Source organism: Arachis stenosperma, chromosome 5 (assembly GCF_014773155.1).
Source record: "Arachis stenosperma cultivar V10309 chromosome 5, arast.V10309.gnm1.PFL2, whole genome shotgun sequence".
NCBI classification, from domain to species: Eukaryota; Viridiplantae; Streptophyta; class Magnoliopsida; order Fabales; family Fabaceae; genus Arachis; species Arachis stenosperma.
The window spans coordinates 140,037,656-140,049,748 of record NC_080381.1 but is presented as its reverse complement, the minus strand read 5'-3'; the positions used below and the strand labels follow the sequence as shown (position 1 = coordinate 140,049,748).

Genomic DNA, 12,093 nt, shown 5'->3' with positions numbered 1-12,093 from the left:
TGTGAACAAATTTAAGAAAAAAGATATAAACTCTGAATAAATATAAACTCACCACAGCACTATTTTGAATCTGGTTGTATGAAACTTGTTTAATGCACCAAAAAGCATTATTAATTAAGTAGCAGGTGTCTTTGGTATTAAAATCTAAAGTTTTAGCACGGCGGACATAACCTGACTTTAAGGGAGTGGAAGAACCTAAATCTATGTTGGATGTAGTTCCATTTTTAAAAGAGCCAAAGTTAAAACCCAATGCATTACCATAAAGAACAGGTAAAGGATAATCCGTAGAGTTGTTGCCAATATTATTAACTGAACCATAACGAAATGAATCCTCATAGTGTTGGAATTGATAAGAGTTGTTTGCATTTGGATTTGTTGTCATTAGCTGGTTGTGAACATTATATTGAGTAAAGGCAGAAAAGCTAGCACCAAGATCAACCTTCTGTGTAGGAAAAGAACCATTAGTGTTACTATGTGGAGTTGAAATAATAGGAGAAATAGGAGTATAAGAGTAAGCTGGGTTTGTATTTTGAGGTAATGAATGTGGTATATCTTGAAGGATATCTGCAACTGACTCAGTGTTTAAATCTCCAGTGGGGTGGTCTACAATCATCTTACACATGTTATTGTCTTTGACCTTTAGCAAGACAAATACATCTTCCCCAACATACATTAACTTCAACCAACCACCTTTCTTAAGAGAGTAGAACTTCAGTAAATTTTCCAAACCAGATAGAATATAACCAGATGTTTTGCCTTTCCCCAAACGCAGTTCTATTTGATTATCATTGAGATCAACAAATAACATCCTCTCCTTGAGATGATCTTTGTAGGTGCGATAAAAAATTGAAGGCAACTCGTGCATTATCTAATACATAAAAAAAATAAAAGGTGTTTAAATATTAATATACAAAATAATTATTGAAAAAGTGCAAATATTGATCAATAAATAAGTTGATGAGCAATCATTTAAGAATATTACCCCAAGAGGATCCACTTGCATGTAGAAAATTCTATCATGGTTAAATTCGGGAGGCATGAAATGAGTAGTATCCATTTCTGATATTAGTAAGTAACAAAAATAAGAAGCAAATTTAAAGGTATAATGGTATAAAAAACTGATTTTGTGTAAAAGATATGATATTGAAGAGACAGTATTGAATTCGAAGAAGAAAGAAACTATAAACGTAAGAATGAGGAAGAACCTGTTAGTTGTTGAAATATCTCTGGAAAAAAGGCAATGAATTGCAAAGGGTAGATGTACTTTATATAGATGTAATAGTCTTCTTGAAAATGGTAATGGCTATAGTAAGTACATATAAGATATAAGATATAAATTACATTAGTAGAGTGGGGATAACCAAAAAAATCTTACATAAGTAGTTAGTGCATGTTGTAAAATATCAATGTGTCAGGGTAATGTCCTGAAGAATCAAGTCTAGTGAGAATAGTTGTATGTGTACTCATTGCATAATAAATTAGTACGGAAATAAAAAAATAAATAAAAAAGATTAAATTTTTAGCCATTAAATTAGAAGGAAGTATGGTATAAAGAACTGTTTGATCAATAAGAAAAAAGAGAATATAAATATAATGTGAATATAAATATAGATTAATAAGAGGTTATACATTAAGAAGAATATATAGAACTTAAGGGTTTTTAATACACAATTTTAACTGTGATATGTTAGTCCATGCACGAATTGGTTGACATCAACCTGTGAAATAAGTGTAATTAGATTTTATTAATTAATAACGGTATTTACATGACATTTTGTTAAGAAGATGTCAAATAAAAGTACTCATTGTGTTAAGATTTAAAAAAGGAGTGAATACAAATTGTAAATAAAGGAATAATGAAAACAATAAAAATAATAAACCTGATTTAAATATATGAAATTGAGTTAATAGATAAGAACCAAGCATGAGTTACATATGACATAGAAATTTGGATACAACTTACTATAATAGAAGGACTATGAATTGTGTGCATAGCACTAACATTCTTATTGGAATAAAAGACACATTGAGACTAACTTAAAACATAACCTTGATGTGATTAAATCACAACAGACATTATTTAGCAATCAAAACGAAACTACAGAAATATAAGAAAGGTTCTTGAAAAGCTATTCTTCATGAAGCTTTGCAACATTATGAACTTCTTCAACAATAATCTTCCGAGACTTAGTAGATGACTGGTTCTCAGAATCTGGATAAACATCAAAAAGACTTTTGGTACATGAAGCAGCCTCGATGAGTCCCCTTTTTGGAGTCGAAAATGATTCAGTATTATCATCACCAATTATCTCAATGGAAGGCGAACCTGTTTGCTGTATAGAATGCAAAATTGCAATTAAATTATATAGTTAATTATAATAGCCCAAAATGGTAAGGAAAAATGAGGAATCAAGAATTTGTAACCTTGGGAGTTTCAGTAGAGTCGGAGAGAATAGTAATAAGTTCAGAATTTTCATGGACCAAATTTTCCTGAAATAAAATTAAAAAATATATATATAGAATGAACCAATAATATAGATTTAAAGAAACTTGAAATCTTTGTAAACATACATTATATATCTTGTGTTTATCAAGAAATTTTGAGATGATTGAATTATCAGCACAAAGCTTAAGTACAACAATTCTGCATGGTTGGAAAGCATTGATATCTTCCATCTTAACTGATATTTTAAATATGAAGTTCTTGCCAATGAAAGCATTGAGCTCCTGAGGATATTCATCCTTTAAACCTCCCTGATTAAAATGTAACATATGGATTGAATTAATGAGGCGGAAATTGGCATATTAATAACAAAAAATAAATTAAAAAATAGAGAAAGATTTAAAAAATCAGATACAACCTTGTTGACATGAGACAGGCGCATATCAGAAGCAGATACACCAAGGTATCTGCTGGCTTCTTTGTCGTATAGTATAAAGGAGGCGGTATCTAATTCATCAGCAACTCTTAAATTTATACTGAATCTGAACATGTTTGATGTTAGTAAACAAAAAATTTGGCATTGATGAAGGTTAACAAAACAAAAAATTTGGCATTGATGAAGGTTAACAAAAAATAATTATAAATATAGAACTATATACCTAGGAACATGAGAATTTGGGAATGTGTCACATGTAACACAATGGAATGAATTCTCAGATTCCTTTAGAGCATGGAAACAATGCTTGCAACTCTTGTACCACCAGCCACTCTTGTAGTCAATAGCAACAACAGTCCCATATGTGACATAGGTACCATTCTAGAAAAAAATGGATTTAAGATCATTTCAATATATATATATATATATATAAATAAAGGAAATAGAAAAATCAAACCTCAGAGGATTCCTTAAGATCACATATGTTCTTGAAATTTGTTTGGTTAATAAGATCATCCTCAAGAGAGTATGATGGTCCATCAGATAATTGAGACAGCTGGTTTGCAGGTGGAACCCCAATCATTATAACACTGTAACAATTATAAAACAACGAAAAAATCAGCTTTGAATAAATAATAATGATTGAAAAAAATATAAATTAATCAACGTTACCTCTTTCTAAAATCCTTCACCTCTGGAAAGTCAGCGTTGATGTACAAAATGGAGTTGCAATTTGTATTAGATACACCCATTGAACCTAAAATTTGATATAAAAAAATATAAGAATGTAAATAAGAAAGTAAAATTTTACATGTTGATTAGTAGATTTGGATAGAACATTTATACTAACCCTTGAAGAGATTGAACTTTGCAAATTGAATTATTATTATATACTCAGATGTGGGTTGATCCTCAATATGCTTAACTAACATCTTTGCATACTCTTCCCACAGAGTACACCTAATTTTACCATTACCCCTATTTAAAAATGATATAACAAATTTAACGACGGTGAAAAGGAGTAATGAAATTATAAAATATAAATAACAAAGTTTAATAATATATATAATGGTTGGGAATACTTCATATCATCAAGTTCAACCACAATGTATACACAGCTCTTGCCATTCCTTGTAAACTCAATCGTGTCACCCTTCCCAGTAATCAAGCCAATAACATCTAGCAAAAGAATAGGAAATTACGTGTATAAAAGCTGGATAACATAAGAAAAATTGATCTTAAAAGTTCAAATAATTTATACCAATTAAGTGGGACTGAGGGTTGGAATGCTTGAGTATCAGTTCATTAGATACGAAATGGAAACTATGATCAATGAAGCCAGGCTCATCAACAATCCTAATCTGAGTTTCTCTCTTAAAATATATACGATGAGAATGAGTTGTTGGTTTGTACTTCTGATCATTTAGTGACAATGAAAAGTTGGATATTATGTATACTTTGCCATCAGATAAGTCACCCTCAAATAGTCTCCTGAGAGGATTCCTTATGGTACATTGAATACGATCTCCCTGAAAAAGCATAAAGATATAAAATTAATAACAAATTCTTTGTGATCTACTAAAATATCTTATATGAAAATTAGCAAACTACACAAACCATTTCATCCATCACGACCAGTTCTATCATCGGTTTCTGATACTTAAGCTCAGAATAAGTTAGTGACCAAGACTTAATGAGCCTTACTTTGATTTGATAGACCTGATTTTCAGATGAGGGGTCTATATCCTTCAAGAGAGTAAACTGTGAAGCCATTTCAAGTGAGAAAATAATTAAAGAAGAGGAAAAAAGAGAAAGTTAGAAAACTAATAAAGAGTGGGATATAAGTTGGATGTGAGGTATGGGGAGTGCCTAGAAAGCAAAATATATAGAGGTTGGAACGTGACTGCTTAGAAATTGGTAACAGGACACCATAAATGGACAATAGCAATCAAACAGGAAGAAGTGATGAACATGTTAGAAAATAGTAGTGCATGAATCAGAAAAAGACAAAAATATGTAGAAGTGGATGAAGAGTAATTATAAACTATATGTTCAATGAATTCATAATGCATGAGAAAAGTGTATGTCATCTTATATAAAAAAATAGATCATGTACATTATTAATTAATTTTGAAGTTTAGAAACGTCGAAAATGACATCGATAGTGAACGAAAGATAGAAACTGTACTTGTATGCTTATGAAGTACAACTGAAAAGTTAAATGTATGAAGTTAAGTTTTGTTGACTACATGACAACATTATAAAAAGAAATTCATGACTTAATAATTTTTTTTTGTTGTTCAAGTGTACCTAAAATACTTAAAACAAAATTATACTTTGGATGAATACCTGGTCAGAATAAAAAGAACATTGAAGTATGATACATGATCAGTAATTAATTAAGCATTTAATTTGAAAGACCGATATACTGAGTACATAATAAGACTAAATATTAGCTAATACTTTTCTGAAAATCATATTTCATATAGGATTCATTATATTGTCTAGAAAGTGTGATCAAGTAAGAAAGAAAATTGTTAAATGTCTGAATTATATGAAATGAACCAATAAAAAAATATTAGATGTAACAAAGAAATTTAACATCTTTTCCGATACAAATTGTGTGATTTTCAAAGAATTAAAACAACTACTGATATGAGAAACACATGGGCTTAAAGAGGATTGATTACATTAGCTTAAGTAGAATAATAATATTATTCGAATTGGAATGGAAAATTAAAGAAATAGAGCAAAATTTAGTATTCATATACTTCAGATGAAATAAGGATTAAGTAAGTCAATCTTGAGGTATGATACAAATATACAATGAACGTAAAGGATGCTGTCATAAAATTAAAGTAAGTTAAAAGGAAATTTGGCATTAATATAATGAAGATGAAATTACAATATAGCCATAGTTGACATAATGAAACATTACAATTAGGAGAAAATCATAACATAAACTCAGACGGCAACAACTAAACTATGATATTGGCAACAAAATTAAATACTAATAATTGAAATCGACATGGTGGTCTCATCATCAGAAGAAACAGTAAATCGAAGAAGACTTCCAGCCTTAAGTCCATGTTTCAAGGAAAATCTACGCCAGCCTTTTGTAAGAAAAGCCTCAGAAGATGTTGAGCTTCTCCAGCGTAATTTCATCACAACATTTGGTCCATCAGGTTGGATGACATTAACATGATCAAATCGAGATGGGAAAGCCTGGGAGGCAAATCTTGAAGTCAAAAGCTGAATAAAAAATTTATTCAAAAAAATAAAAATTAGAAAAAAATAAATACAATCATAATGATGATAAACAAATAGCAACTTGAATAGAGTAACATGCAATGTTATTACCATAGAGTAGTTTGAAGAATGAGAAGCGGATACAGGCTTCTCCAAAGTGTACACAACAGGAAAAACAGGAGAAGGTGGTTCAACATTAATATTAACCGACGGTAAAGAGAAAACTACAGGGGTAGAAACAGGTTGCTGGATATCAGGCAATAAGTGGGAATATATGGAGAGGGAAGGTTGATCATTAGATACATGATAGCAACTCGAAAAACTAACATTCAAAGGATTAGGACAAATTGAAGAAGAAGGGACCTCCTCAAATGACAAAATTTGTTTAAAAGGATCAGAAATATTTGCAGGACCAATAACCATTTCACATGGAATATCGTTGTCCGTAACACTGTCTTGGATGTGATCTGCAATGCAATTAGAATAAACAGGGAGTTCTTTATGTAAAAAATCATGAACAACATGAACAGAAAATGGTGACTCAAGAGGTGATGAGTTATTAAAAGAACTTTGATTAGATTCATTAAGGGAGACATTAATATCTGGAAAGTTTACAGAGTGTAAAACAGGATTAAGAACATCAGTAGACTCTGAAAGATCTATGACATCCTTAACAGAAATAGATGGCTTAATATCACCAGAAAGCTTAATTGGAGGAAAACAGGGCTCTTTAAAACGCATATTGTGGTCCTTAACTTCAAGAATAAGAAATTTGTCCTTCCCAGCATAACAAATGCTCAACCAACCACCTTGTTTAAGCCCATACAACATGTAAAAATTGCTGTAACCAGCAACAATTATTGCAGTGCGGTGACCCTTCTCAATGATAACTTGGAGCTCATTGCCAGAGAAATCATAAAAGGATAAATTGGTGGATAATTCATCCTTGAATCTCTTGTAAAAAATAGATGGCAATTCACCCATCTCCTGTTGTAAAACAAAAATTATGATTTATTATGTCAGCGTAAACAAACCAAAGATGAAGATGACTTAACAAATAGAAGTAAAAAAAAAAAAAACTAAAAAAAGAGATTATTCAATTGATACACTACCATATCAGGATTAACTTCCATGAAAAAATAACGGCCTTGATCATGAAACTTCATTCTGGATAGAAGAGCTAAACGTAAATAATAAGAAAAGGATGTGATGGTGGAGTGAAAAGGAACTAAAATAAACTAAAAATACGTTGATCAGTAAAGAACCATGAGAGGGTATGGTAGTATAAATAGAAAAAGTGGTTAAATGGAAATACTTACTCTGAATTGAAAATAAAAATCAAACCAAATATTTAAAATATTAAAAAATTAAATTACAATAACAAACCAATGAGAGTGTCATGCAATCTAGAAAATTGTACAACTGATCATGAACACAGAGTAGATAAGTCAGAAAGATTTTAAAATTATGTTAACAATATAAAGCAAGCAATGATGATTGGGCATTGATCAACATGAGCAATCATGACAAACAGAAAATTGATTGCAATTTAAGTGAAAAAGCAGTAACCAATTGACAAATCAAAAGTGAAGAATATGACAAAGGTTTAAAAATGATAACACTGAGAGGTGTATGAATTTTTAAAATTATATGGTTCAGTGTACATGAAGTACTTGAAATAAATATAATAACAGGATAAAAAGTTCATTCACGTATGATTGAGATCAATACATGAGATAAGTAAACAGTTCCTATAGCTGTAATAAAATTTTGTACTCGGGACGTTCTCCTTACTTTACAAATATACTCAAGCTTGCATAATTCTCAGCAAAAAAATTGTATCTACTATAAATATCCTTTTGGCTAAGATAAATTATGTAGCTACTCTTGTTAGTATTCACTTAATATAGTTATTTATTTTTTATTAAACATTTAAAATCTAGTAAAATTTAGAAGTGAATTATAGTTAATTATAAAGGGATACTTGTAAATACAAAAAAATAAAAAAGCAACATATTCAATAAAAAAGTTACATATTTAATTAAAAATAAAAAATTTACAATCTAATAAAAATAAAAAAGGCAAGAGAAAAAAAAATAAAAGAGTACATACAAAAGGAAGGTGTATGAATCACTAAAACATAGCATGTAATGGATGGTATAAGCCAATAAACCAATAAGAATATATGTATGAATCATTACATGGCATGAGGTAGATGATATACATATCATGAATAGTACATCCATAGTTGAGAGCATTGACACGTTGGAATTCCACTATTTTCAAAACCTTGCTTTATAAGAATGTTATAGGATAGTCCAATCTTATATATATCTATGATTTTTTCAAAACATTCATCTTCATATCAGCTTCTGCATGCTAAAAATATTTTTATGAATAAAATTAATTTAAATAATATGTAGCATAACGTAGTATAATGTTGGCCAACTATATATATGCAGCTAGCTGTACGTGTATAACTGCTAATTGATTGAAGAATAATATTTAAATTTTTCACATATTTTAAAGGGTATGTTGGTTACTATGTTTTTTTTTTTAAATCTTCTCCAATTAAAATTGACATTATATTATATATTATGGTGGTAACTTTCTTTCATTCCTAGCAAGCAGTCACATTATTAGCTAACCCTGAATGAGAAGAGATAATAATTTTTATTTACTTTTTATATTATATGCTCATATATTTATATTAATTAACTATTTCTATTCTAGTATCTACCAAAAATATCACGTCGACAAAAAAAGAAGTATCTAATAAAAATATGAACATTAATCTCTATGATCTTATTTAAATAATTAACTTTAAAGTTTTTATTTTAATTTTTAATAAAAAAATATAGAAAATTAAAAAAGAAATTATGAAGTAGAAAAACTCATACAATTTTTTACATGCTATAGATAAAGTATGTAGTGAGATATAACTAGTGACACATTTTACATATTAACTAAGAATCTGTCATGTAACAGACACATTTTATATACTAATTAAGAATCTGTCATGTATTAGACATGTATTAGACAAGTGTTGAAAGATTGGATTAATTATTTTTTGTTGTAAAATGCACATGTGTTCGTGGTCTACATGAATACTGCTATACGTGTCTACTTTTAATAAAGATTGATGAAATACATAACTCAAAATATGAACACTAGTCTATATAATCTTATTTAAATAATTAACTTTAAATTTCTGTTTTAACTTTTAATAGAAAAAAAAGATACCAAAAAATAGAAAAAGGTTACGAAATAAAAGAACTGACACAGTTTTCTCATTGTTGTAGGCGAAGTGTGTGGCGACAAATAACTTCTGACACATTTCACATACAAACTAAGAATCTACCACGTATCAGGTGCATAAAGATTGAGTTTTTTTTTTTGTTGCAAAATGCACACGTGATCGTCATCTACATGGATGTTGACATACATGTCTGCTTCCAGGAGAAACTAATGAAATATGTAACTCAAAATATGAACACTAGTCTATATAATCTTATTTAAATAATTAACTTTAAAATTTTTATTTTATTTTTTAATAAAAAAAAAGCAAAAAGTAAAAAAAAAAGAATTGACATAATTTTCTGCATGCTACAGACAAAGCATGTAGTGAGACGTAACTATTGACACATTTTATATATTAATTAAGAATCTGTCACGTATCAGACACGTATCAGACAGGTGTTGAAAGATTGGACTTTTTTTGTTGCAAAATGCACATATGCTCGTCGTCTACATGGATGCTGCCATACGTGTCTGCTTCCAGAGTAGACTAATGAAATATATAACTCAAAATATGAACACTAGTCCATATAAACTTATTTAAATAATTAATCTTAAATTTCTATTTTAACTTTTAATAGAAAAAATAGACACCACAAAATAGAAAAATATTACTAAATAGAAGAACTGACACAGTTTTTTCATTGTTGCAGGTGAAGTATGTGGTAATGTGGCGACATGTAACTTTTGACACATTCCACATCCCAACTAAGAATCTGCCATGTGTCAGGTGCGGGAAGGTTGAGTTATCTTTTCTTTTTGTTACAAAATATACACGTGGTCGTTGTCTACATGGATGCTGACTGACATACATACGTGTATGCTTCTAGGAGAAACTAATAAAATATGTAATTCAAAATATGAAGACTAGTCTATATGATCTTATTTAAATAATTAACTTTAAAGTTTCTGTTTTAATTTTTAATAGAAAAATACCAAGAAATAGAAAAAGATTAGAACTGACACAATTTTCTGCATGTTCCAGACAAAATATGCGGTGACACATAACTTTTGAGTTTTGACACATTTCACATACTAATTCAAAATCTGTCACGTGTCAGACAGGTGTTAAAAGATTGAGTTTTTTTTTTTTTGCAAAATGCACACGTGATCGTTGTCTACATAGATGCTGCCATACGTTCAAGAAATACTAATGAAATATGTAACTCAAAATATGAATACTAGTTTATATGATCTTATTTAAATAATTAACTTTAAAATTTTTGTTTTAATTTTTTATAGCAAAAAATAGCACCCAAAAAAAGTATGAAGTAGAAGAACTGACACAATTTTTTGCATGCTGCAGGCAAAGTATGTGTTGACACCTAACTTCTGACACATTCACATACCAACTAAAAATCTACCATGTGTTAGGCGTTGAAAGGTTGGGTTATCTTTTTTTTTTGTTGCGAGATGTACACGTGGTCATCGTCTACATGGATACTGACATACATACGTGTCTGCTTCCAGGAGAAATTAATGAAATATGTAATTTAAAATATGAACACTAGTCTATATGATCTTCTTTAAATAATTAACTTTAAAATTTTTGTTTTAATTTTTAATAGAAAAAGATACCAAAAAATATGTAACTAAAATTTTTTATAAGAGTACATAGAGAGTAGACACATAGGAAAAAGAGAGAATGTTTAAGCATAGCGGTGGATATGGGGTGGATTTAGTTTTGAATGACCATAAATTTATTTAGTTAAAAGGTCAATCGTGTTGTCGGATCGGGTGTTGGTTAGTGTAGAATGGGTTAAAGAGTTTTTTGAGACGCGGCCTAAAGGTGAGGAGAGAGGTTTATGTCCGTTGATGGATTTTATGTTATCGTCTGAAATACTTAGTTCGAAAGAAATAACAGGATATTCAGAAATTAAGAAATAGGTGTTGTGGAGGTTATTAACAAGTCGATTAGAAGTTACAAAGAGTTAACTGATTTTGATCTTTCTAGTTGTTGATGGCAATATTAAGGATAACTACAGTTTAATTTTATATTTTGTTACTTAATAATTTTATATTTTTTAGCTATTCTATTTTATTGTGTTGAGTTTTTTATTTAAAAAAAATCTTTTTTGTTTGTTTTGGTTATGTAAAAAATTATTTTTGAGATATAATTCATAAAAAATAAGGGCAAATGACATATTTAAATAAAATCAATGAATATGTTACCCAAATGTACAAAACAGAAATATGATACGTGGTTGTGCAAATTCTTATATTATATAAACCGTGGGAGCCAACCACGGTTTACTATTTGAACATAAACCGTGGCTGGCAGGGACGGTTTCTGGAAGATAAAAATTGAGCATAAACCGTGGCTACCAACCACGGATTACGAAGGCAAAAATTCATGCAAAAACCGTGGGTAGCTACCACGGTTTATGTGGATATTGGCTTTGAACGTAAAATCCTGTAGGCTCCCACGGTTTACGTTTAGAATACTATATATACATAATCCGCTGAAGATGAACACGGATCATTTGGAAGGGGAAAAAGAAATCTGCAAGGTGAGTAGTTGGAAGAGTTTGAGAGAGTGGGTTGGAGGATTTGGTGGGGTTTGGGTTGTGGAATCATGGAGGATGAAGCTCGCTTGTACCGACTAAATGGTATTGCTCATGTGGCTGGATTTATTGATGATGAGGTTAGTCATTATTATTTTAATAAA

At 29.8% G+C, this 12,093-nt stretch overlaps 1 protein-coding gene across 1 annotated transcript; it reads right to left on the bottom strand.

The window, feature by feature from the left end:
- Positions 1–2,129: 2,129 nt before the first annotated feature.
- Positions 2,130–4,652, bottom strand: LOC130981558 (uncharacterized). Its single transcript, XM_057905142.1, has 11 exons — positions 4,497–4,652; positions 4,141–4,408; positions 3,962–4,058; positions 3,730–3,857; positions 3,552–3,636; positions 3,337–3,469; positions 3,103–3,260; positions 2,862–2,985; positions 2,572–2,754; positions 2,425–2,490; positions 2,130–2,333 (listed from the first exon to the last, which is right to left on the bottom strand). The coding sequence occupies exons 1-11, from the start codon at positions 4,650–4,652 to the stop codon at positions 2,130–2,132; spliced, it is 1,602 nt and encodes a 533-aa protein (XP_057761125.1).
- Between the last annotated feature and the right edge of the window lie 7,441 nt (positions 4,653–12,093).